The sequence below is a fragment of the Oncorhynchus kisutch genome, linkage group LG2, assembly GCF_002021735.2.
Source record: "Oncorhynchus kisutch isolate 150728-3 linkage group LG2, Okis_V2, whole genome shotgun sequence".
Classification (NCBI taxonomy): domain Eukaryota; kingdom Metazoa; phylum Chordata; class Actinopteri; order Salmoniformes; family Salmonidae; genus Oncorhynchus; species Oncorhynchus kisutch.
Window position 1 is genome coordinate 71,972,194 of NC_034175.2, and position 27,821 is coordinate 72,000,014.

A 27,821-nucleotide genomic window follows, 5' to 3' on the forward strand; every position below is an offset into this window, starting at 1 on the left:
CTATGATCCACACACACTATCTCTACTGCACATCCAGATGTATTCGGAACAACATCCACAAGCACGTTTTCATCTCCAGCTCCCTGCTCAGTGCGCTCACATCAGTAAGTGAGTCACGTACCAGCGGAACAGCCCTCCTTCAATGCGAACTTGCCAGACCTATTGGAGAAAACCCCCAAGGCAGGATCTGTCACTGTTTCACTCATTGGCTGGAAGACGATCAGAAACATGTTATATGCACCAAGATATAAACTGGAGTCGGTGTAGGGCGTATTGAGGAATCTTGTGGTAACCAGATCTCAATGCCAAGACGAGCTGTTTTCAACTGTTGACGTGACTGGAGAATTGAACACAGGAAGAAGAAAAACACAATTTTGAGCATATCGGAAAATCTACAACGTTCTGCACCTTATTTTTTGGATTTGTGTAACCTCTAAAGAGGCAGTGTTGATTCTCTTACCCCCGAATCAATGCAGGATGCAAGAGCACAAGGTCCAACTGGACTGGATTACCGGATTAATGGACTGATTATAGGACAATTATCGGGCAAAAGTCCTTATCGCTCTCCAGATGTTCGTGAATGAAAGGATGTAAAACGTGGTCCCGAAAAAGCATATTTATTGGTGCATCTGCTATAGGGATACTTTATGGGTTAGTTCATGTAGCCTACATGTTCATAACCAGTATGCAACAGTGTGTAGCCTAGCTCTCACAGAAAAAAAGTATACTGTGTACTGTAGATGGTAGCCGGCTACGCTGGAAAATGTGTAGTTAAATGAATGAATATCTCCGTATTTTTCTGTAAACTAGGTGTAGATGCCGCATGGGCTTTGCGCATTTGTACTGCCTAACCTTCAGCATAGAGTGTTGAACAAACGGATGTAACCTTGTAGCAACAAGGGAAATCATGAACGCTTTAAAAACACTAAATATATTTTATTCATCGCACAAGTGAATCACGTCTGCCACATGTTCAATTGTGTATTGCGTTAGGCTAATGCGTGATATGTCTTTGGGCGTTCATCTCTGTTTATAGAAATAGTTAATTATATCTGTATATGGCATGTGAAGGAGGTTAGAATAACCGCGTAAAAGAGGGGAAAGGCTGGCTCATAAATCGATTAAATATCCTCTGTCGTCTTGGATACAAAACTACCTGTCTCGTGTGATTTTAGTCGTAGTGTGTGGCACCTGGACAAATCAACAGGTTGGAAGTTAAAAGGGACATTTTTAAGCACGCGCATCCTACACAGTAAAGGGATATGCGTCTTCCTGTCATATGTTTCCTTCTCTTCTGGGCTAAAGCCCGGACACTGAAAAATCTAAATTATTCTGTTCCGGAGGAGCAGGGACCTGGAACTGTTATCGGAAACATTGCTAAGGATGCCGGATTTGGACCGGTGGAGAAAGGAACCAAATCGAACTTTCGAGTTCTGGAGAATTCTGCTCCACATCTCATTGATGTGGATTCGGAGAGTGGGCTGCTTTTTACCAAACAGCGGATTGACAGGGAGACATTGTGCAAACGCAACCCTAAGTGTCAGCTCTCTATGGAAGTGTTTGCCAACGACAAGGAAATATGCATGATCAAGATTGATGTAGTGGATATAAACGACAACTCCCCCAGTTTCCCCTCAGATCACATCAATATTGATATTTCAGAGAACGCAGCTGCTGGGACACGGTTCCCTTTAACAATTGCACACGACTCAGATTCTGGGCAAAACGGAATAAAGACTTATCAGGTCACCAGAGATGATTACAATACATTTTCTTTGGACTTGAAATTGAGAGGTGATGGAACCATATATCCTGAATTGGTGGTTCAGCGCCCTCTAGATAGGGAAGATCAGTCTCATCACACCCTCCTTTTGACAGCCATTGATGGAGGGGAGTATCCAAGATCAGGGTCCATGCAAATCAATGTGAGAGTTACTGATTCAAACGATAATAGCCCAGTATTTGACAAACCCGGCTACATGCTGGAGCTTCCTGAAAACTCACCGCCTGGGAGAATGCTGATAGATGTGAATGCAACTGATCAAGATGAGGGCAGCAATGGACAGGTAGTCTATTCTTTCAGTGGATATGCATCCGATAGAGTCCAAGAGTTGTTTTCTATTGATCCCAAAACAGGTGTCATTAAGATTCAGGGAGAAATTGACTATGAGGATAATCCAACCATTGAATTTGACGTGCAGGCCATGGACCTGGGGCCTAACCCCATACCTGGCCATTGTAAGATTTCAGTCAAAGTGCTTGACAAGAATGATAACTGGCCCGTTATAAGTTTTGTCTCCGTCCGCCAGGGAGCTATCAGTGAGGCAGCGCCTCCAGAGTCTGTCATCGCCCTGGTGAGAGTCACTGATAAGGATTCTGGGAGGAATGGCCAGCTCCAGTGCAGGGTGCTTGGCAATGTACCATTCAGGCTGCAGGAAAACAATGATAATTTTTACACTCTGCTCACAGACAGACCTCTAGACAGGGAACTGAAAGACGAATATAATGTGACCATAGTGGCCAGAGACAACGGAATACCTTCGTTGAATTACACCAAATCATTTACAGTGAAAATCTTAGATGAGAATGATAATGCACCACGTTTCACCAAGACCATCTATGTGCTCCAGGTGCCTGAGAACAACATCCCAGGGGAGTACTTAGGCTCAGTTCTGGCTCATGATCCAGATATAGGTCAGAATGGAACTGTGTCTTACTCCATTTTACCGTCGCACATCGGAGACGTGTCAGTTTACACCTACGTGTCTGTCAATCCTACCAACGGAGCCATATACGCCTCAAGGTCTTTCAACTACGAACAAACTAAGTTCTTTGAGTTCAAAGTTCAAGCTAAAGACGCAGGGTCTCCTCATATGGAGGGCAGTGCCACAGTCAGAGTCAGTGTGCTTGACGTCAATGACAATCTACCAGTTATTGTATTACCCCTCCTGATAAATGACACTGTGGAAATCATGGTCCCTAGAAATGTAGGTCTGGGGTACATAGTGACCACGGTGAGAGCGGTCGATCAGGACCACGGGGAGAGCGGTCGTCTGACCTACGAGATCTGGGAGGGTAACGAGGAGCACCTGTTTGAGATGGACCCTGTGACCGGCGAGGTGAGGACTGCCCATTCTGTGTGGGAGGACGTGGCCCCAGCTGTGGAGCTGGTAGTGAAGGTAACCGACCACGGCAAGCCCCCACTGTCTGCCGTGGCTAAGCTGATCATTAAGGCCAACACAGGAGCCATGGCAGCAGGGGAGCCAAGCGCCAGCGGGGACCAGCAGCACTGGGACATGTCCCTGCCCCTCATCATCACCCTCTGCATCATCTCCCTCATGCTCCTGGCTGTCATGACTACCATCGCCGTTAAGTCCAAGCATCAAGATAAGGAGGCTGGGAATTATAACTGCCGTATGGCCGAGTACTCCAACTCCAATCCCCCGGTTGGAAACGGCAAGAAGAAGAGGATCAACAAGAGCGACATCATGCTGGTGCAGAGCGAGGTGGAGGAGAGGGACTCTGTGAGCAGGATGAACGTGGTGAGCAGCCCGTCTCTCATCACCTCGCCTATCTGTTTCGACTACCAGGCGACCAGCCCCCTGCCTCTCACGCTGCCCAGGTCAGAGGTCATGTATCTGAAAACCACTTTCAACAGCCTGACGGTACCTCGGGCTGGCTGTCACTCAAGCTTTGCGGGGCTTACCACAGAGACTCCTATGGATAGAATGTCAGTGATTCAGGTAAGAAACAGAATCTATTGTCAGCCTTTTATTCTCCATTCATGGATTCTAATCTGCCACAAGAGAGGTAATTCTTCAAATCAATACTCTCAGGCACCATGCAATCACATATCCTTCTTATCATTTTTATTCCCTGCCTGGCGCCCTACAATATTGCCAATTGAAGGAGTCAAAAAATGCAGCCAATACAGGATAATACGCCATATTGAAGAAATATATTAAAATATATGTTGGCACCGGTTGTTAGCGTGCTTGAATAGACTGTTTGCAATCTACTTCTCCTCCACAGAGATCCTAACCATTTTGAAATTGGCCCATTATGATTCGCTTCTACCAGCACCTTACAGGTGGTCTGAATAATCAGAAACCCATTTCTGTTAGATATGCAAACCATGTGAGTCTTGGACTGCGCTGCTGTGCTACCACTGCCAGATCTGTCTGTAAAAACAAAACCCTGCCCGAAATGTGGGATTGGACAACAGCTTGTCTGATCACATTAGTAAAATATGATGTGCCAGACAGCTAGATGCATACAGCATAACCTTACAATCCCATTTCTTGCCCTCCACAAACATGGACCAGTTCCACAAATCCAAATCCTATGTTGGCACGATAAGGCCTTTACCAGGGACCAGCTCTACCTTGTACAAAATGACAGGGTTGCTTTATGCAAGCCAGCATATTCAATTGACAGGGAATGCATGTAATTGTATTTAGCACAGCAGTGTTTTTCAGTTGTTAATGATGTAAATATCTAGGACAGTCTCCGAGATGATAACACTGATGACAAGGTCTGTTGCTAGGGCACGTTGCTATGGCATGTGGGTGTGATCAACACAAACACAATAATTCTCATGGTAAGTAGAAACGTGGATGCAGATGACAGTGGCTGCTACATTACTGCTCAGCCTCGCCAAACAGGCACGTATAGTATGGACATGAAGGAGATTTGTTCTTTTCAGGGTGCCACTTTTGGAACATGTTGTATTACCGTGTTTCATATATTCCTAAATGATTCAAATGTACAGATCAGAATGTAGGCCAAGCCACAGCTATGGGCATATCCTTTGAATATCTCATGTTGCACACATTAAAAAATATTTTTTTTAAATGTCTGGAGCACAATAAACTAATAATTTCTCTCTGATTTTATTCTTAGACGGATAATTTTCCTTCGGAGCCGAATAACGTGGCCAACAGGCAACCATTTGCTCAAAGGTAAGGTCGCTATATGATAACTACCTAACCGCCTCATTTTGCATCGTAGTCAATATCGAGGCATCAGGGTATAAAAGAAGGTCAAAATAGGGCGCAGAGGCGATCACAAGAGAGAAAGACAGACTACCACCAGTGAGTTATTTTTTATTTATTTCATGTTTCTCTCCCCATCCTGCAGCAGCTCAACTTTTAAGGATGCAGAGCGAGCGAGCCTCCGAGACAGTGGCCATGGTGATAGTGACCAGGCTGATAGTGACCTGGATACTAATAAAGGCTGCGCCTGCAACACGTCTGCCAGGGGGGCCCTCAAGATGAAAGCCACAGCAGTTAATGGCCAGCCTCTTGACCAGGGTGAGTGGAAGCTCTCTCTCTCTCTCTCTCTGACATCGTGAAGATGCTTAACAGACCCTTGTATCAGACCTCCTGCACCAAGCCAACATGCACTACAAACACGTGTGTTGACAGTCTGTCTATCCCTATAATCCTACAGAACCGCCCTCAGTGTAAAGCTAAAGTAAATGATGATTACACAGTGTACACCTCCAAGAGATTACTAAAATCATAATACTTAAAAGAGATTGTAGCAGTATGAATTCTTTGCAGCAATAATGAAATCTTAGCTCTGTGAGACAGCTTCGTATCGTAGCTCTGTGAGACAGCTTCGTATCGTAGCTCAGTGAGACAGCTTCGTATCGTAGCTCAGTGAGACAGCTTCGTATCGTAGCTCAGTGAGACAGCTTCGTATCGTAGCTCAGTGAGACAGCTTCGTATCGTAGCTCTGTGAGACAGCTTCGTATCGTAGCTCAGTGAGACAGCTTCGTATCGTAGCTCTGTGAGACAGCTTCGTATCGTAGCTCTGTGAGACAGCTTCGTATCGTAGCTCTGTGAGACAGCTTCGTATCGTAGCTCAGTGAGACAGCTTCGTATCGTAGCTCAGTGAGACAGCTTCGTATCGTAGCTCTGTGAGACAGCTTCGTATCGTAGCTCAGTGAGACAGCTTCGTATCGTAGCTCTGTGAGACAGCTTCGTATCGTAGCTCTGTGAGACAGCTTCGTATCGTAGCTCTGTGAGACAGCTTCGTATCGTAGCTCTGTGAGACAGCTTCGTATCGTAGCTCTGTGAGACAGCTTCGTATCGTAGCTCTGTGAGACAGCTTCGTATCGTAGCTCTGTGAGACAGCTTCGTATCGTAGCTCAGTGAGACAGCTTCGTATCGTAGCTCAGTGAGACAGCTTCGTATCGTAGCTCTGTGAGACAGCTTCGTATCGTAGCTCTGTGAGACAGCTTCGTATCGTAGCTCTGTGAGACAGCTTCGTATCGTAGCTCAGTGAGACAGCTTCGTATCGTAGCTCAGTGAGACAGCTTCGTATCGTAGCTCAGTGAGACAGCTTCGTATCGTAGCTCAGTGAGACAGCTTCGTATCGTAGCTCTGTGAGACAGCTTCGTATCGTAGCTCTGTGAGACAGCTTCGTATCGTAGCTCAGTGAGACAGCTTCGTATCGTAGCTCTGTGAGACAGCTTCGTATCGTAGCTCAGTGAGACAGCTTCGTATCGTAGCTCTGTGAGACAGCTTCGTATCGTAGCTCTGTGAGACAGCTTCGTATCGTAGCTCAGTGAGACAGCTTCGTATCGTAGCTCAGTGAGACAGCTTCGTATCGTAGCTCTGTGAGACAGCTTCGTATCGTAGCTCTGTGAGACAGCTTCGTATCGTAGCTCTGTGAGACAGCTTCGTATCGTAGCTCAGTGAGACAGCTTCGTATCGTAGCTCTGTGAGACAGCTTCGTATCGTAGCTCTGTGAGACAGCTTCGTATCGTAGCTCAGTGCTGGTGCAGAAATGTTGAACTACACTGCCAAGATGACATGAAGGCGCCATAGTGGAAAATAGATGATAGTTAAAGGGGATAAAAGGGTCCATTGACTGAAGGAAATGATATTCAAACACCCTCTGCCAGCTTTGTAAAGTGTACCTCTATGGCTGTCTCATTTGAACATTTCATTATTTGATTATGAACTTTCCGCAAGCCTTGCTTGCATCACAAGACAGGGACAAAAGAGCATGACAGACACTTTCAGTACAAACAGACATGTAGCGTTTGGTGACTGCTGACAGAATACTTTCTTTCTCAGGTGCCTTTAATGGACTGTTAGAATGGTAAAGATGTATGTACGATAGGGAATGATAAATAGGACTATTTCGTGCCAGTTATGTCAAAAGTCTTGTTGATGTTCTCAATGCGTAAAAGCGTTGAGGAGTTTGAAACACTTTCTGACAGTCAAGTGCTTTTCACCACTTGTCGGATTCTGATTGGTTTATGTAGCTCTTTTTCTGTGCGATACAATGAGGCACATCTCACATATACACCTTTCAAACCAAGATGTTTTTCTGTCAACTTTAGCATCTCGTCAACTTTAGCATCTCGCCAAGTTTAGCATCGTGCCAAGTTTAGCATCGTGCCAAGTTTAGCATCATGCTAAGTTTAGCATCATGCTAAGTTTAGCATCGTGCCAAGTTTAGCATCTCACCAACATTAGCATCCTGCCAACTTTAGCATCCCGTCAACATTTTGCCTACTTTTTGTTATAAATGAAATGTATAACCAACCTAGTCATTATTACGACTTGATCACACCAACATTGCATTTTGGTACACCAGAAGTACACACATTTCTCTATTTTATTTCACCCATTTTTCTCTCCAATTTCATAATGTGCAATTGGTAGTTACAGTCTTGTCCCATCAGTGCCTTAGACTGCTGCGCCACTCAGGAAGCCCAGTAGTTCAACATTCCTTCCCCAACAGAACCCAAAATATAAGCTTGTTTTACTCCAATGTTTGTAAACAAAGAACATGTAAACACACTGTATAGCCTCAATACATGTTTAGACCTATACTTCTGATATTATGGATGGTCAGTTCTTGCATCCATAGCTCAGTCTTCTAATTTGAGAGTGGTTACATTTCTCCAGCCCCTCCCCAAACAGTGATGGGGAGTACACTTTATTATTGATTTAGCTCCTTTAACAAGTGGATTGTTTTTCTCTTCACTTGCAGTCACATAGTAGCCAAGGCCTACTCCAGACCAAAAGCATGTTTCTTGTCACTTGCAGTCACATAGTAGCCAAGGCCTACTCCAGACCAAAAGCATGTTTCTTGTCACTTGCAGTCACATAGTAGCCAAGGCCTACTCCAGACCAAAAGCATGTTTCTTGTCACTTGCAGTCACATAGTAGCCAAGGCCTACTCCAGACCAAAAGCATGTTTCTTGTCACTTGCAGTCACATAGTAGCCAAGGCCTACTCCAGACCAAAAGCATGTTTCTTGTCACTTGCAGTCACATAGTAGCCAAGGCCTACTCCAGACCAAAAGCATGTTTCTTGTCACTTGCAGTCACATAGTAGCCAAGGCCTACTCCAGACCAAAAGCATGTTTCTTGTCACTTGCAGTCACATAGTAGCCAAGGCCTACTCCAGACCAAAAGCATGTTTCTTGTCACTTGCAGTCACATAGTAGCCAAGGCCTACTCCAGACCAAAAGCATGTTTGTTGTCACTTGCAGTCACATAGTAGCCAAGGCCTACTCCAGACCAAAAGCATGTTTCTTGTCACTTGCAGTCACATAGTAGCCAAGGCCTACTCCAGACCAAAAGCATGTTTCTCTTCACTTGCAGTCACATAGTAGCCAAGGCCTACTCCAGACCAAAAGCATGTTTCTCTTCACTTGCAGTCACATAGTAGCCAAGGCCTACTCCAGACCAAAAGCATGTTTCTTGTCACTTGCAGTCACATAGTAGCCAAGGCCTACTCCAGACCAAAAGCATGTTTCTTGTCACTTGCAGTCACATAGTAGCCAAGGCCTACTCCAGACCAAAAGCATGTTTCTTGTCACTTGCAGTCACATAGTAGCCAAGGCCTACTCCAGACCAAAAGCATGTTTCTTGTCACTTGCAGTCACATAGTAGCCAAGGCCTACTCCAGACCAAAAGCATGTTTCTTGTCACTTGCAGTCACATAGTAGCCAAGGCCTACTCCAGACCAAAAGCATGTTTCTTGTCACTTGCAGTCACATAGTAGCCAAGGCCTACTCCAGACCAAAAGCATGTTTCTTGTCACTTGCAGTCACATAGTAGCCAAGGCCTACTCCAGACCAAAAGCATGTTTCTTGTCACTTGCAGTCACATAGTAGCCAAGGCCTACTCCAGACCAAAAGCATGTTTCTTGTCACTTGCAGTCACATAGTAGCCAAGGCCTACTCCAGACCAAAAGCATGTTTGTTGTCACTTGCAGTCACATAGTAGCCAAGGCCTACTCCAGACCAAAAGCATGTTTCTTGTCACTTGCAGTCACATAGTAGCCAAGGCCTACTCCAGACCAAAAGCATGTTTCTTGTCACTTGCAGTCACATAGTAGCCAAGGCCTACTCCAGACCAAAAGCATGTTTCTTGTCACTTGCAGTCACATAGTAGCCAAGGCCTACTCCAGACCAAAAGCATGTTTCTCTTCACTTGCAGTCACATAGTAGCCAAGGCCTACTTCAGACCAAAAGCATGTTTCTTGTCACTTGCAGTCACATAGTAGCCAAGGCCTACTCCAGACCAAAAGCATGTTTCTCTTCACTTGCAGTCACATAGTAGCCAAGGCCTACTCCAGACCAAAAGCATGTTTCTCTTCACTTGCAGTCACATAGTAGCCAAGGCCTACTCCAGACCAAAAGCATGTTTCTTGTCACTTGCAGTCACATAGTAGCCAAGGCCTACTCCAGACCAAAAGCATGTTTCTTGTCACTTGCAGTCACATAGTAGCCAAGGCCTACTCCAGACCAAAAGCATGTTTCTCTTCACTTGCAGTCACATAGTAGCCAAGGCCTACTCCAGACCAAAAGCATGTTTCTTGTCACTTGCAGTCACATAGTAGCCAAGGCCTACTCCAGACCAAAAGCATGTTTCTTGTCACTTGCAGTCACATAGTAGCCAAGGCCTACTCCAGACCAAAAGCATGTTTCTTGTCACTTGCAGTCACATAGTAGCCAAGGCCTACTCCAGACCAAAAGCATGTTTCTTGTCACTTGCAGTCACATAGTAGCCAAGGCCTACTCCAGACCAAAAGCATGTTTCTTGTCACTTGCAGTCACATAGTAGCCAAGGCCTACTCCAGACCAAAAGCATGTTTCTTGTCACTTGCAGTCACATAGTAGCCAAGGCCTACTCCAGACCAAAAGCATGTTTCTTGTCTTAATAACCCGCTGGAGTCCAAGCTCTGGGGGGGGGGGGGGGGGGGGAGATAAAACATTGCATTTGGCATTACTGCTATAAGTCAATAGAAGGGCATCGGATCAAATATTCCCTACATGGAGCAACAGATAGTCTCAAAATGAAGTTTGTTCTGAAGTGTGTTTGTCTTTTATCTGAGAGTTATAAGAATGATCAGTAAACTATATATACATATATATATATTTTTTTACATGTACAGTGTATTCGTTAAATATTCGGACCCCTTGATTATTAGTTTTTTTCCCCTCATCAGTCTACACACAATAAACAAAGCAAAGAACAGGTTTTTAGAAATGGTTTCAAATTGCAAATTTAACATAAAAAACTGAAATATCATTTATATAAGTATTCAGGTCCCTTGCCTTTTGGCAAACTCCAAGTGGGATGTCATGTGCTTTTTTACTGAGGAGTGGCTTCCGTCTGGCCACTCAACCATAAAGGCCTGATTGGTGGAGTGCTGCACCATTTCTGTATGGACGTCACTTTGTGCACAGGGGCATTGTCATGCTGAAACAGGAAAGGGCCTTCCCTAAAATGTTGCCACAAGGTTGGAAGCACAGAATAGTCTAGAACGACATTGTATGCAGTACTGTTAAGATGGATCTTTTCTGGAACTAAGGGGCCCAAACCATGAAAAACAGCCCCAGACCATTATTCCTCCTCCACCAAACTTTACAGCCAAACCCAGATTCATCCGTTGGATTACCAGATGGTGAAGCGTGATTCATCACTCCAGAGAATGTGTTTCCACTGCTTTAGAGTCCAATGGTGGCAAGCTTTTCAGCACTCCAGCCGACGCTTGGCATTGCACATGGTGATCTTAGGTTTGTGTACGGCTGCTCGGCAATGGAAACACATTTCATGAAGCCCCCAACAAACAATTATTGTGCTGACATTGCTTCCAGAGGTAGTTTGGAACACGGTAGTCATTGTTGCAATCGAAGACAGATGATTTTTATGCGCTACATGCTTCAGCACTCTGGGGTCCTGTTCTGTGAGTTTGTGTGGCCTACCACTTCGCGCCTGAGCCTATGTTGCTCCTTGACGTTTCCACAGCACTTACAGTTGACCGGGACAGCTCTATCAGGGCAGAAATTTGACAAACTGATTTGTCGGAAAGGTGGCATCCTATGACAGTGCCACTTTGAAAGTCACTGAGCTCTTCAGTAAGGCCATTCTAATGCCAATGCTTGTCTATGGAGATTGCATGGCTGTGTGCTCAATTTTATACACATCAGCAAAGGCGGTGGCTGAAATTGCCAAATCCACTAATTTGAAGTGGTGTCCAAATACTTTAGTATACAGTTGAAGTTGGACCTTTACATACACATAGGTTGGAGTGATTAAAATTTGTATTTCAACCACTCCACAATTTATTGTTAACAAACTATAGTTTTGGCAAGTCGGTTAAGACATCTACTTTGTGCATGACAAGTAATTTTTCCAACAATTGTTTACAGACAGATTCTTTCACTTATAATTCACTGTATCACAATTCCAGTGGGTCAGAAGTTTACATACTCTAAGTTGACTGTGTCTTTAAACAGCTTGGAAAATTCCAGAAAATTATGTCATGGCTTTAGAAGCTTCTGATAGGCTAATTGACATAATTTGAGTCAATTTGAGGTCTACCTTTGGATGTATTTCAAGGCCTACCTTCAAACTCAGTGTCTCTTTGCTTGACATCATGGAAAAATCTGAATAAATCAGCCAAGACCTCAGAAAAACAATTGTAGATCTCCACAAGTCTGGTTCATCCTTGGGAGCAATTTCCAAATGCCTGAAGGTACCACTTTCATCTGTACAAACAATAGTACGCAAGTATGAACACCACGGGACCACGCAGCCGTCATACCGCTCAGGAAGGAGACGTGTTCTGTCTCCTAGAGATGAACGTACTTTGGTGCGAAAAGTGCAAATCAATCCCAGAACAACAGCAAAGGACCTTGTGAAGATGCTGGAGGAAACAGGTACAAAAGTATCTATATCCACAGTAAAACAAGTCCTATACATAACCTGAAAGGCCGCTCAGCAAGGAAGAAGCCACTGCTCCAAAACCGACATAAAAAAGCCAGACTGGGGTGGCAGCATCATGTTGTCGGGGTACTTCGCTGCAGGAGGGACTGGTGCACTTCACTAAATAGATGGAATCATGAGGGTGGAAAATTGTGGATACATTGAAGCAACATCTCAAGACATCAGTCAGGAAGTTAAAGCTTGGTCGCAAATGGCTCTTCCAAATGGACAATGAACCCAAGCATACAGTACTTCCAAAGTTGTGGAAAAATGTCTTAAGGACAAGAAAGTCAAGTTATTGGAGTGGCCATCACAAAGACCTGACCTCAATCCTATAGAACATTTGTGGGCAGAACTGAAAAAGCGTGTGCGAGCAAGGAGGCCTTCAAACCTGACTCACTTACCACAGCTCTATCAGGAGGAACGGGCCAAAATTCACCCAACTTATTGTGGGAAGCTTGACGTCAAAACGTTTGACCCAAGTTAAACTATTTAAAGGCAATGCTACCAAATACTAATTGAGTGTATGTAAACTCCTGACCCACTGGGAATGTGATGAAAGAAATGAAAGCTGAAATAAATCACTCTCCACTATTATTCTGACAGTTCACATTTTAAAAAATGATGTGTTGATCCTAACTGACCTAAAACAGGATTAATTTACTAGGATGAAATGTCGGGAATTGTGAAAAACTGAGTTTAAATGTACTTGGCTAAGGTGTATGTAAACTTCCCACTTCAACTGTACATTGGGGCGGCAGGGTAGCCTAGTGGTTAGAGTGTTGGACTAGTAACAGAAAGGTTGCAAGTTCAAATCCCCGAGCTGACAAGGTACAAATCTGTCATTCTGCCCTTGAACAGGCAGTTAACCCACTGTTCCTAGGCCATCATTGAAAATAAGAGTTTGTTCTTAACTGACTTGCCTAGTTAAATAAAGGTATAAAAAAAAAAATGTTTCTCTCCATATATATACTGCCTAAAACAAATGAACAATGGATTTCTTTGTGATGGTGTAAATTCAATGGATGTATTAAAATAGACCATCCATATCTACTCCCACTCTTGAACCATGTGCACGGGAGATAAAATAGGTCCTGGTGAGAAAGTGGCACAAATGGGACTGTATTAATTAGGCTCTAAAGACTATTGTTTTACAAGCAACCTTCTGTCTGTGAAGGAGGTAATAGTTTGTCTGCAGTTGGAAACATAGTGGAGGAAACATAGTGGAGGACTTAGTGGAGGAAACATAGTGGAGGAAACATAGTGGAGGACTTGACTGAAGTGGGGCCGGCTCTCATTTCCCTTAGTCAGAGATAGAAGGGTCTAGGAATGGAATGACTTTATATCAGGTGGACAGTACTGTTTTCATCAGGTCCCTGGACAGTACTGTGGTCATCAGGTCCCTGGACAGTACTGTGGTCATCAGGTCCCTGGACAGTTTGGCCCGACAGTCTAGGGGGGGGATGGTAACGAGACCCGTAACATAACTCATGCAATTTATAATAGTGACAAAGTAAAAAAGTGAGAACGAAATAACCACGACAACTGAAATCTACCGTCAAACTCAGGGTTTATTAATAAACACACGGTAATGGGGGGAGCAGGAAAAGGGGCTGAGCTGGACCCAAGGAAAGAAACAAATATCCAAAAATCCCCTAAGCTAGACTCGCCTATTTCAACCACAGCTAACTAACTAACCAAAAATACAGTGGGTGCTCCACCCAGTTCTAACTAGTGTTTTTATACAAAGTAGTCCTACGGGTAATGTATGCACATGGGCGACTTGGCTTGGTATCCCCTTTTCCCACTGTCAAACAATATAACAAAACCAATACTCACAGGTGGGGACAAAGTGATATGGAGGTGCTCAAAAAAAAAGAGAGCTCAATACATAAAGACTAATATAAAGACATGCGATAGAGAGACATGGTAGGAGAGAGTGAAACACAGCGCAATCTACAGACAGATAGTATTGACAGAGAGATTGAGCTCTAGAGAAGACAACTGACAGGGTTTTTAAACCAAGGGAAAGGAACTGTGATTGGGTAGGAAACTGGAGGAGGTGTGTCTTCTGATTGATGATTGATTGGTGACTGATTGCGGAGTGATGATTGCCACCTGTAAGGGGAGAAGGAGAGAAAATAAATACACACACACAGGATACACACACAGGATACTTGTATCCGTAACAGTACTGCGGTCATCAGTTCCCTGGACAGTACTGTGGTCATCAGGTGGACAGTACTGTGGTCATCAGGTGGACAGTACTGTGGTCATCTGGTCCCTGGACAGTGCTGTTGTCATCAGGTGGACAGTGCTGTTGTCATCAGGTGGACAGTACTGTGGTCATCAGGTGGACAGTACTGTTGTCATCAGGTGGACAGTACTGTGGTCATCTGGTCCCTGGACAGTACTGTGGTCATCAGGCGGACAGTACTGTGGTCATCTGGTCCCTGACAGTACCGTGGTCATCAGGTGGACAGTACTGTGGTCATCTGGTCCCTGGACAGTACTGTGGTCATCTGGTCCCTGACAGTACTGTGGTTATCATGTGGACAGTACTGTGGTCATCTGGTCCCTGGACAGTACTGTGGTCATCAGGTGGACAGTACTGTGGTCACCAGGTGGACAGTACTGTGGTCATCAGGTGGACAGTACTGTGGTCATCAGGTGGACAGTACTGTGGTCATCAGTTCCCTGGACAGTACTGAGGTCATCAGGTGGACAGTACTGTGGTCATCAGTTCCCTGGACAGTACTGTTGTCATCAGGTGGACAGTACTGTGGTCATCAGGTCCCTGGACAGTACTGTGGTCATCATGTGGACAGTACTGCGGTCATCAGTTCCCTGGACAGTACTGTGGTCATCAGGTGGACAGTACTGTGGTCATCAGGTGGACAGTACTGTGGTCATCTGGTCCCTGGACAGTACTGTGGTCATCAGGTGGACAGTACTGTGGTCATCAGGTGGACAGTACTGCGGTCATCAGTTCCCTGGACAGTACTGTGGTCATCAGGTGGACAGTACTGTGGTCATCAGGTGGACAGTACTGCGGTCATCAGTTCCCTGGACAGTACTGTGGTCATCATGTGGACAGTCCCGCGGTCATCAGTTCCCTGGACAGAGCTGTTGTCATCAGGTGGACAGTACTGTGGTCATCAGGTGGACAGTACTGTTGACCAGGTGGACAGTACTGTGGTCATCTGGTCCCTGGACAGTACTGTGGTCATCAGGTGGACAGTACTGTGGTCATCAGGTGGACAGTACTGTGGTCATCAGGTGGACAGTACTGTTGTCGTCAGGTGGACAGTACTGTGGTCACCAGGTGGACAGTACTGTGGTCATCAGGTGGACAGTACTGTGGTCATCAGGTCCCTGGACAGTACTGTGGTCATCAGGTCCCCGGACAGTACTGTGGTCATCAGGTGGACAGTTCTGTGGTCATCATGTTTACAGTACTGTGGTCATCAGGTGGACAGTACTGTGGTCATCTGGTCCCTGACAGTACTGTGGTCATCAGTTCCCTGGACAGTACTGTTGTCATCATGTGAACAGTATGTTGTCATCAGTTCCCTGGACAGTACTGTGGTCATCAGGTGGACAGTACTGTGGTCATCAGGTCTCTGGACAGTGCTGTGTTCATTAGGTAGACAGTACTGTGGTCATCAGGGGGACAGTACTGTCATCAGGTGGACAGTACTGTGGTCATCATGTGGACAGTACTGTTGTTATCATGTTTACAGTACTGTGGTCATCATGTTTACAGTACTGTGGTCATCAGTTCCCTGGACAGTACTGATGTCATCAGTTCCCTGGACAATACTGTTGTCATCAGGTCCCTGGACAGTACTGTTGTCATCAGTTCCCTGGACAGTACTGTGGTCATCAGGTCCCTGGACAGTACTGTTGTAATCAGTTCCCTGGACTGTGCTGTTGTCATCAGGTGGACAGTACTGATGTCATCAGGTCCCCGGACAGTACTGATGTCATCGGGTCCCCGGACAGTACTTATGTCATCAGGTCCCAGGACAGTACTGTGGTCATCAGGTGGACAGTATTGATGTCATCAGGTCCCAGGACAGTACTGTGGTCATCAGGTCCAAGGACAGTTCTGTTGTCATCAGGTGGACAGTACTGTGGTCATCAGGTCCCCGGACAGTACTGTGGTCATCAGGTGGACAGTTCTGTGGTCATCATGTTTACAGTACTGTGGTCATCAGGTGGACAGTACTGTGGTCATCTGGTCCCTGACAGTACTGTGGTCATCAGTTCCCTGGACAGTACTGTTGTCATCATGTGAACAGTATGTTGTCATCAGTTCCCTGGACAGTACTGTGGTCATCAGGTGGACAGTACTGTGGTCATCAGGTCTCTGGACAGTGCTGTGTTCATTAGGTAGACAGTACTGTGGTCATCAGGGGGACAGTACTGTCATCAGGTGGACAGTACTGTGGTCATCATGTGGACAGTACTGTTGTCATCAGTTCCCTGGACAGTACTGTGGTCATCAGGTCCCTGGACAGTACTGTTGTCATCAGTTCCCTGGACTGTGCTGTTGTCATCAGGTGGACAGTACTGATGTCATCAGGTCCCCGGACAGTACTGATGTCATCGGGTCCCCGGACAGTACTTATGTCATCAGGTCCCAGGACAGTACTGTGGTCATCAGGTGGACAGTATTGATGTCATCAGGTCCCAGGACAGTACTGTGGTCATCAGGTCCAAGGACAGTTCTGTTGTCATCAGGTGGACAGTACTGTGGTCATCAGGTCCCAGGACAGTTATTTGGTCATCAGGTGGACAGTACTGTTGTCATCAGTTCCCTGGACAGTACTGATGTCATAAGCTCCCTGGACAGTACTGTGGTCATCAGGTGGACAGTACTGTGGTCATCAGGTGGACAGTACTGTGGTCATCAGGTGGACAGTACTGATGTCATCAGTTCCCTGGACAGTACTTTGGTCATCAGTTCCCTGGACAGTACTGTGGTCATCAGGTCCCAGGACAGTTCTTTGGTCATCAGGTGGACAGTACTGTGGTCATCAGTTCCCTGGACAGTACTGATGTCATCAGGTCCCAGGACAGTTCTGTTGTCATCAGGTGGACAGTACTGTGGTCATCAGGTCCCTGGACAATACTGTTGTCATCAGGTGGACAGTACTGTGGTCATCAGTTCCCTGGACAGTACTATGGTCATCAGGTCCCAGGACAGTACTGTGGTCATCAGGTGGACAGTACTGATGTCATCAGGTCCTAGGACAGTACTGTGGTCATCAGGTGGACAGTACTGTGGTCATCAGGTCCCAGGACAGTTCTGTTGTCATCAGGTGGACAGTACTGTGGTCATCAGGTCCCAGGACAGTACTTTGGTCATCAGGTGGACAGTACTGTGGTCATCAGTTCCCTGGACAGTACTGTTGTAATCAGGTGGACAGTACTGTGGTCACCAGGTGGACAGTACTGTGGTCATCTGGTCCCTGACAGTACCGTGGTCATCAGGTGGACAGTACTGTTGTCATCTGGTCCCTGGACAGTACTGTGGTCATCTGGTCCCTGGACAGTACTGTGGTCATCAGGCGGACAGTACTGTGGTCACCAGGTGGACAGTACTGTGGTCATCAAGTGGACAGTACTGTGGTCATCAGGTGGACAGTACTGTTGTCATCAGGTGGACAGTACTGTGGTCATCAGTTCCCTTGACAGTACTGAGGTCATCAGGTGGACAGTACTGTGGTCATCAGTGCCCTGGACAGTACTGTTGTCATCAGGTGGACAGTACTGTGGTCATCAGTTCCCTGGACAGTACTGTTGTCATCAGGTCCCTGGACAGTGCTGTGGTCATCAGGTGGACAGTACTGTGGTCATCAGGTCCCTGGACAATACTGTTGTCATCACGTGGACAGTACTGTGGTCATCTGGTCCCTGGACAATACTGTTGTCATCAGGTGGACAGTACGGTGGTCATCAGGTCCCTGGACAGTACTGTGGTCATCATGTGTACAGTACTGCGGTCATCAGTTCCCTGGACAGTACTGTGGTCATCAGGTGGACAGTACTGTGGTCATCTGGTCCCTGGACAGTGCTGTTGTCATCAGGTGGACAGTACTGTGGTCATCAGGTGGACAGTACTGTTGTCATCAGTTCCCTGGACAGTACTGTGGTCATCAGGTCCCTGGACAGTACTGTGGTCATCAGGTCCCTGGACAGTACTGTGGTCATCAGGTCCCTGGACAGTACTGTGGTCATCAGGTGGACAGTACTGTGGTCATCTGGTCCCTGGACAATACTGTTGTCATCAGGTGGACAGTACGGTGGTCATCAGGTCCCTGGACAGTACTGTGGTCATCATGTGTACAGTACTGCGGTCATCTGGTCCCTGACAGTACTGTGGTCATCAGTTCCCTGGACAGTACTGTTGTCATCAGGTGGACAGTACTGTGGTCATCAGGTCTCTGGACAGTGCTGTGTTCATCAGGTAGACAGTACTGTGGTCATCAGGGGGACAGTACTGTGGTCATCAGGTGGCCAGTACTGTTGTCATCATGTGGACAGTACTGTTGTTATCATGTTTACAATACTGTGGTCATCATGTTTACAGTACTGTGGTCATCAGTTCCCTGGACAGTACTGTGGTCATCAGGTCCCTGGACAGTACTGTTGTCATCAGTTCCCTGGACAGTACTGTGGTCATCAGGTCCCTGGACAGTACTGTTGTCATCAGTTCCCTGGACTGTGCTGTTGTCATCAGGTGGACAGTACTGATGTCATCAGGTCCCCGGGACAGTACTTATGTCATCAGGTCCCAGGACAGTACTGTGGTCATCAGGTGGACAGTGCTGATGTCATCAGGTCCCAGGACAGTACTGTGGTCATCAGGTCCCAGGACAGTTCTGTTGTCATCAGGTGGACAGTACTGTGGTCATCAGGTCCCAGGACAGTTCTTTGGTCATCAGGTGGACAGTACTGTGGTCAACAGTTCCCTGGACAGTACTGATGTCATAAGTTCCCTGGACAGTACTGATGTCATCAGTTCCCTGGACAGTACTTTGGTCATCAGTTCCCTGGACAGTACTGTGGGCATCAGGTCCCAGGACAGTTCTTTGGTCATCAGGTGGACAGTACTGTGGTCATCAGTTCCCTGGACAGTACTGATGTCATCAGGTCCCAGGACAGTTCTGTTGTCATCAGGTGGACAGTACTGTGGTCATCAGTTCCCTGGACAGTACTATGGTCATCAGGTCCCAGGACAGTACTGTGGTCATCAGGTGGACAGTACTGATGTCATCAGGTCCTAGGACAGTACTGTGGTCATCAGGTGGACAGTACTGTGGTCATCAGGTGGTCAGTACTGTTGTCATCAGTTCCCTGGACAGTACTGATGTCATCAGTTCCCTGGACAGTACTGTTGTTATCATTTCCCTGGACAGTACTGTGGTCATCAGGTGGACAGTACTGTGGTCATCTGGTCCCTGACAGTACCGTGGTCATCAGGTCCCTGGACAGTACTGTGGTCATCAGGTCCCTGGACCGTACTGTGGTCATCAGGTGGACAGTACTGTGGTCATCAGGTGGACAGTACTGTGGTCATCAGGTCCCAGGACAGTACTGTTGTCATCAGGTGGACAGTACTGTGGTCATCAGGTCCCTGGACAGTACTGTGGTCATCAGATGGACAGTACTGTGGTCATCAGTTGGACAGTACTGTGGTCATCAGGTGGACAGTACTGTGGTCATCAGGTCCCTGGACAGTATCAAATCAAATTTATATAGCCCTTCTTAGTGCTGTACAGAATCCCAGCCTAAAACCACAATCAGCAAGCAATGCAGGTGTAGAAGCACGGTGGCTTGGAAAAACTCCCATGAAAGGCCAGTACCTAGGAAGAAACCTAGAGAGCAACCAGGCTATGAGGGGTGGCCAGTCCTCTTCTGGCTGTGCCGGGTGGAGATTATAACAGAACATGGCCAAGATGTTCAAGTGTTCATAACTGACCTACATGGTCAAATAATAATAATCACAGTAGTTGTCGAGGGTGCAGCAAGTCAGCAACTCAGGAGTAAATGACAGTTGGCTTTTCATTGCCGGTCATTAAGAGTTTCTCCACCACTCCTGCTGTCTCTAGAGAGTTGAAAACAGCAGGTCTGGGACAGGTAGCATGTCCGGTGAACAGGTCAGGGTTCCATAGCCGCAGGCAGAACAGTTGAAACTGGAGCAGCATCACGGCTAGGTGGACTGGGGACAGCGAGCAGTCATCATGCCAGGTAGTCCTTAGGCATGGTCCTAGGGCTCAGGTCCTCCGAGAGAGAGAAAGAAAGTAAGAGAGAAAGAGAGAATTAAAGAGAGCATACTTAAATTCACACAGGACACCGGATAAGTACTCCAGATATAACAGACTGACCCTAGCCCCCCGACACATAAACTACTGTAGCATAAATACTGGAGGCAGAGACAGGAGGGTTCAGGAGACACTGTGGCCCCATCCGATGATACCCCCGGACAGGGCCAAACAGTCAGGTTATAACCCCACCCACTTTGCCAAAGCACAGCCCCCACACCACTAGAGGGATATCTTCAACCACCAACTTACCATCCTGAGACAAGGCTGAGTATAGCCCACAAAATACTGTTGTCATCGGTTACCTGGACAGTACTGTGGTCATCAGGTGAACAGTACTGTGGTCATCAGGTCCCTGGACAGTACTGAGGTCATCAGTTCCCTGGACAGTACTGTGGTCATCAGGTCCCTGGACAGTACTGTGGTCATCAGTTGGACAGTTCTGTTGTCATCAATTGGACAGTACTGTGGTCATCAGGTGGACAGTACTGTTGTCATCAGGTGGACAGTACTGTGGTCATCAGGTGGACTGTACTGTTGTCATCAGGTGGACAGTACTGTGGTCATCAGTTCCCTGACAGTACTGTGGTCATCATTTGGACAGTACTGAGGTCATCAGGTGGGCTTACTTTCCACTCCATTGCTATGAGCTGTGTGTTTGTGGTATGCCCAGGAGGACAGAAATGGTTGCCAGGGGGATGTGTGTGTGTGTGTGTGTGTGTGTGTGTGTGTGTGTGTGTGTGTGTGTGTGTGTGTGTGTGTGTGTGTGTGTGTGTGTGTGTGTGTGTGTGTGTGTGTGTGTTGTCAGGGGAAACGGCAGGGCCAGTCTCTCTGTGGGATGTGTAAATTCAAGCCTACCTTTCTGGAGCACATATTTCTGAATGTTATTCTCCAGACCCTGTCCAAAGACCAATCAAATGGAACGATATTGAAAGAGATGTTTCATATGTTCAGAAACGGAATTGACACACAGCACAGATGCTTACTTGGCTGTAATGTCAATTAATTTATAGACCTGCATTTAGTGAGATAAGATAATTGCAAAGAACAGGTACAATGCATTTAATATGAATAGCTTGTGTTATGGATTTTTTTTCTGATGTACTCAGAGTTGTGTCTTTGGTTGTACAATATGTTGTTTTAAAGCTAAACTAATTGTTACACTGAATGGTTACTGTTGGTCAGTTTTATATTGAATTGACCTGCAGTTTGCAGACAGTTTTCTCCTCTGGGGCAATCGGTTTCTGGTATGATGTATTTTCTCTATAGGCCCAAATTGCCCACGTAGTGAGGTGTAGGTGGATGTGTCCTTTACCTGGACAGGAGGATCATATGGCCTGGAATAATAGTTTCAACTTAGTACAAAGTCACCACAAGCCCTAACAACAGGGTGGATTGAGTATTGCTTTTTTTTTGGTGTATCTTCACCTTTATCGTAGACTCCTCTCGGCTTTGATACAGGCCATGAATGCACCAATAGCTGTCCTCCCTTCGAAGTATGTCCTGTCTCCAGGAGCCTCTAGCTGCGTGTGTACCGGGCGTCTCTGTTGCTAGGCTTTTTCTATTTACCACGACCAGGCAGGTTCTTTGTCTTTGAAAACATTCCCCCCCCCCCCCCCCTTCAGCTTAGACGTAATACCACCACCCTTGTGATCCCTTTAAATGGCTTCTCTGTGTCTCTGGCTTTTAACAAGCATCCACAAGGCACACGCCTGCAATTGTAGACCCATTAAAGATGATTAGTCTTGGAACTCTATGGTGCTTTCAGAGATTTGAATTATCCTGACTCGGGCAGGTACATGGCAAAACACAGCCAGATGTCTACTCTGGCTACGTTTTGGAAGATCCCCCACATTGTCTTTAGGAATAGTTACAGTACAGCTGTTCTCTCTTAATTTGACCACTCTGTTGTCGCTAAAACAAATCCTGCGTCACAGGAAATGCTAATGTGTATTTGAGTTATAAAAATGCTTCTAATGTTACGATTTTCCACAATTTCAGACTTAATTTGCACTAACGAAAAATGTATCAACCCATTAAAAAAAATGTCCATTAACTATATTCCACATAATAATGAACATTTCCTGTTACTGCAGGATTATTTTCCTGCTGTGTGAAACTGGTCAAATTAAGATCCTACATCTGTATGTACAAAGGGAAGTTCCTAACGTGTGATTGGTCTGTGTTGTGTGAGACATGGCAAATCCGCATACTATCCACCACTGAAAGGTGTATCTTGGCAAAGGGTGTGCGAACCGTTTGACACAAACACACTAACTTTGATAACAAAGAGCTATTGTTTTGGGCAAAGTGAGAGTCTTCGCCTGTAAGCTGTGAAAATAAACTATCCATGTGAGTCAAGGTATGATAGTTTCCTATATTTAACCACTTTCCATATGCATTGCAAAATAAACATAAGATGCCTTGTTGGCACCTCTCTCAACAGGTGCTCAACCCATATATCAATTCTCACATAGTGAGAAGGCAATGTAACACTGCATTTTTTGTCACCACAGTCATAAAAACTGTAGTCCAAAATATCAACTGTGCAAATGCTTCCATGAACCTTTTCAATACACAGACCTCTCTCTCTACATCATTGTCAAAGGCTAGTTTCTTTACAGTAGGGATAGCTACCTTTAAAACTACATTTAAATGAGTCTCTTTCCTGGTCGTACTGCCTATGTTGTGGTTGATATACAGTGCCTTCGGAAGCTATTCAGACCCCTTGACTTTCTCCACATTTTGTTACGTTACAGCCTTATTTAAAAAATGATTAAATAATTGTTTTCCCTCATCAATCTTCACACAATACCCCATAATGACAAAGCAAAAACAGGTTTTAAGAATGTTTTGCTAATTTATATATATATATATATATTTTACATAAGTATTCAGACCCTTTACTCAGTACTTTGTTGAGCTTTACAGGCTCGAGTCTTTATGGGTATGACACTACAAGCTTGGCACTTGTATTTGGGGAGTTTCTCCCATTCTTCTCTGCAGATTCTCTCAAGCTCTGACAGGTTTTTTTTTCAGGTCTCTCCAGAGATGTACGATTGGGTTCAAGTCCGGGCTCTGGCTGGGCCACTCAAGGACATTCAGAGACTTGTCCTGAAGCCATTCCTGCGTTGTCTTGGATGTGTGCTTAGGGTCGTTGTCCTGTTGGAAGGTGAACCTTCGCCCCAGACTGAGGTCCTGAGCGCTCTGGAGCAGGTTTTCATCAAGGATCTCTCTGTACTTTGCTCCATTCATCTTTTCCTCGATCCTGACTAGTCTCCTAGTCCCTGCCACTGGCTTCCGTCTGGTCACTCTACCATAAAGGCCTGATTGGTGGAGTGCTGCAGAGATGGTTGTCCTTCTGGAAGGTTCTCCCATCTCCACAGAGGAACTCTTGAGCTCTGTCAGAGTGACCATCGGGTTCTTGGTCACCTCCCTGACCCTTCTTCCCCATTTGCTCAGTTTGGCCGGGCAGCCAGCTCTAGGAAGAGTCTTGGTGGTTCCAAACTTCTTCCAATTAAGAATGATGGAGGCCACTGTGTCCTTGGGTCCGTCAACGCTGCGGAAACGTTTTGGTACCCTTCCCCAGATCTGTGCCTCGACACAATCCTGTCCCAGAGCTCTACGGACAATTCGACCTCATGGCTTGGTTTTTGCTCTGACATGCACTGTCAACTGGGGGACCTTATATAACAGGTGTGTGCCTTTCCAAATCACGTCCAATCAGTTCAATTGACCATAGGTGGACTCCAGTCAAGTTGTAGAAACATCTCAAGGATGATTTCATGGAAACAGGATGCACCTGAGCTCAATTTCGAGTCTCATAGCAAAGGTTCTGAATAATTATATAAATAGGGTATTTCTGTTTTTTTTATTTTATAAATTTGCCAACATTTCTAAAAACCTGTTTTTTCTTTGTCATTATGGGGTATTGTGTGTAGATTGATGAGGATGTTTATTTATTTCATTCATTTTAGAATAAGGCTATAGCGTTAAAAAATTTGAAAAAAGTCCAGGGGTCTGAATACTTTCCGAATGCACTGTATGTATATATATGTAAAACTGGTGTGGTTTTTCCTCTGACTGGAGATGAAAAGCAGACAAAAACAATTGCACTTCCCAGGCAGCATATTTGGTACCTTAGAAGTTTGTAGTTTCCTATTGGTTCTGGTAACAAAGCCATACATTTCCTGACCAGTAAAACTGTACATTTTTTTTTAACATTCTGCGAACGGAAGTGAAAACTTTGCCTCTTCTGGGAACGTTTATTTTAGGTTGCAGGGAGGTTCTGAGAATGTTTTACTCTGGTGAAAGTTTTATTAATACTCTTGAGATCAGAAATATTGGTTGTTTTGAGGTTTGAGGTTTTACCCCTCCTTTTTCTTGATATCCAATTGGTAGTTACGATCTTGTCTCATCACTGCAACTCCCCAACGGACTTGGGAGAGGCGAAGGTTGAGAGTCATGCGTCCCCCGAAGCATGACATGCCAAGCCGCACTGTTTCTTAACACACTGCTCGCTGTACTCAGAAGCCAGCCGCACTAATGTGTTGGAGGAAACACCATCCAACTGACAACCGAAGTCAGCTTGCTGCCTCCGGCCTGCCACAAGGAGTCACTAGAGCACAATGAGCCAAGGAAATCCCCCCCGGCCAAACCCTCCCCTAACCCGGACAATGCTGGGCCAATTGTACGTCGCCCCATGGGCGTCCTGGTCACGGCCAGCTGTGACACAGCCTGGGATCAAACCCAAGGCTGTAGACCGCTGCACCACTCAGGAGGCCATTTTGAAGGTTATATTTATAACTTTCTTAAGACATTCACAGAATGAAGAATTTTAATAACAATGCTAGATTATTTTGGGTTAACTCTTTTGAGCTCCAAGCGCAGATGGAAATTCATTTCCTTAGGCATTAATCATCCAAAAACATGTATGAGATTCAAACCTATAATCTTGTGTTCTCTGTCCATGGAATTATTCCACTGCACCACCAGGATGGAGCTAGGATGACATGTTTTTTTAAGCTTACAAAGCTGTTCATTTTAGTCTATTCAAACAGACCTCATTTCAAAGAAAAAAACACTCATTAAGATCCGGTGTGGCCAATTAGTGGGCGATGCCAATTAACCTGAACACACTTAACAAGATAGAGGTTAGAGAGAGTTTTGTTGATGCTGAGAATGGAATGTATATGTTTTTAAATAACCATGATAACCATGAATAGAACCTGAAGGAAACGTTATGTTGAAGTACTGAAATTCATGTAGAAGATTGTTGTTTCTTAACGTTCTCTGAACTATTTGAGAACATTCCCAATGTCAAACCAGTTGGAGAACGTTCCTAGAACATTTCCACCATTTACATTAAATCTAACCATGTTGGAAGATTTAGGAAATGTTCTGTTAAAGAAATGAAATGTGCTGAGATTATTTCAAAGCCAAGCAACTATCCTGCAACATTCCCAGAAAGTTGTGGGAAGGTTGTTTGCTAAATAACCATAGGACAACCACGCTCTCACCAAACTCTAAGAAACATATGGTTCTCAGAACGTGATGCACTAGCTGGGATGGTTCTCAGAATTGTATGTGCTAGCTAGATTGACTATAATCTGTTGTTAGTCTGCCTTGCTGGATATGCCTTCAAAAGCACAGGGATTGTAATGTGTGGGATCCATGTTGCAGTTTTGCCAAATCGAACAGTTTCTTTTGATTTAATATGCATTTTGAATTCACATTTTCTCTTGATCGTAGTCCTGACAGACTAGAAATTTGAGTGGTTGTACTAATTCCCTAGAAATGATTTATTCATTCTTCAATAGTTTTTATTTGAGTAGGTTTGGGAGGACATATGGGTCTCTAGTGCTGAGATTGAGCTCTGAATTACATTTTATTATTTAACTTCAATATTTGATAATACACCCATCCCTTTGTAAAGTGGTTGTCATTTAATAGCAACTTTTTAACTCTTTCCATAGGACAAGGCAGATCTGTTCACTGCACAGATGAATGTCGTGCGCTGGGCCATTCTGACAGATGCTGGATGCCAAAACTACGTGTAGGAGGCCAAGCAGACAGCGGCGATAATCGCACCGACCTTTTCATCCCAGTGGGAATGGAGGCCACGGCTGAGACAGAGATTTATGGCAGCCTCAACCGCAGCGCAGCCAGAAAAACCCTCAGCACATTCGGCAAGGAGCAGCGGGACAGCACCATCCTAGTGGCCAACATCAAACCCTACTTCAAGTCTCAGCGTGCCCGCAGTCCCCTGCTGCAGGAGTGCTCTTCTGGGTCCAGCAGCCCCACCAAAGGGAACACACCCCTGGACTCCCACACCAAAGGGCCTAGGGAGGAGGTGGGGAGGGACGGGGAGGGGGGCTCAGACAGCAGTGCCTATGGACCCCCAGACGGCCAATGTTCACCGCCCCATACGGAATTGGAGGAGCCGTCATATATGGCTTGCGGCCTCACGCCCAAGTCCCTGTCAAACAGCCTTATCCACAGCTCTGAGATCAGATCTGGGATCATCAGCCAGGAGTGTGTGGGGATGGAGTGTGTCAGTCCAAACCAGCGGGACTCTGGGGACTGAAAGGTCAGGGTCTGGGCCTCATCTGGGTGCCGTGTGATGCGGTCACAGATGAATGACGGAAGGGTAATTTATGTTCACCCAGGAAGGTTCCAGACATTGTACTGTATAACCAAAAACCATCAGACATTAGCTCTGTCTTTTTTTTATTCTGTGGTTTGTTGTTAAAAGTAAAGAAAAACATGTATGTCCATGGTTCTGACTGCTGTGAGCAAGAAGGGGAAGAAAATCATTGCTTTCATGCTATTATGTGTTTTCATGCTATACTGTTCAATTTAGATGTCCGTGTTTTACACAATTCAAGCTCCAATTTTGTGAGGCTGTTGAACGAATTGCTGCTGTTAAGGTATTAAGTCCTGTCTGCTTTTGTTAAGTGATATGCTTTTGTCTTCACTTACTGTAGTGTATGAAAAACATCCGCTTGGATTTATAATTTAAGTGAAATACAACGTGAAGTGTCTTATAAACGTTTAAATTCGACTCTACTCTGGTAAACCAGGTCCCTTTTCATAAAACCATTTGAGGTTGCTGAAAAATCAAGCCGTTTTTTTACAAATGTATTTGTAATTTTATCGTCGGTTTATGTGCAAAAAAAGCTGAGCTTTCAAGTGAATATGAGCTACTGTACTTGTGTATTGTATTAAATTTGTATACACACGTG

The 27,821-nt window shown here is 45.5% G+C and overlaps 1 protein-coding gene across 1 annotated transcript; it reads left to right on the forward strand.

Moving 5' to 3' along the window:
• LOC109870946 (protocadherin-17-like) lies at positions 1-27,821 on the forward strand. Its single transcript, XM_020461665.2, has 4 exons — positions 1-3,743; positions 4,903-4,961; positions 5,140-5,312; positions 26,553-27,821. Exons 1-4 carry the CDS (start codon positions 1,263-1,265, stop codon positions 27,161-27,163), a joined length of 3,324 nt encoding a protein of 1,107 aa, XP_020317254.1. The 5' UTR covers positions 1-1,262; the 3' UTR covers positions 27,164-27,821.

Coding starts and splice junctions, on each gene's coding strand:
- LOC109870946 (XM_020461665.2), top strand. CDS start 1,263: ATGCGTCTTCCTGTCATATGTTTCCTTCTCTTCTGGGCTAAAGCCCGG. Junction 3,744..4,902: donor ATAGAATGTCAGTGATTCAG/GTAAGAAACAGA, acceptor TTTTATTCTTAG/ACGGATAATTTTCCTTCGGA. Junction 5,313..26,552: donor TGGCCAGCCTCTTGACCAGG/GTGAGTGGAAGC, acceptor CTCTTTCCATAG/GACAAGGCAGATCTGTTCAC.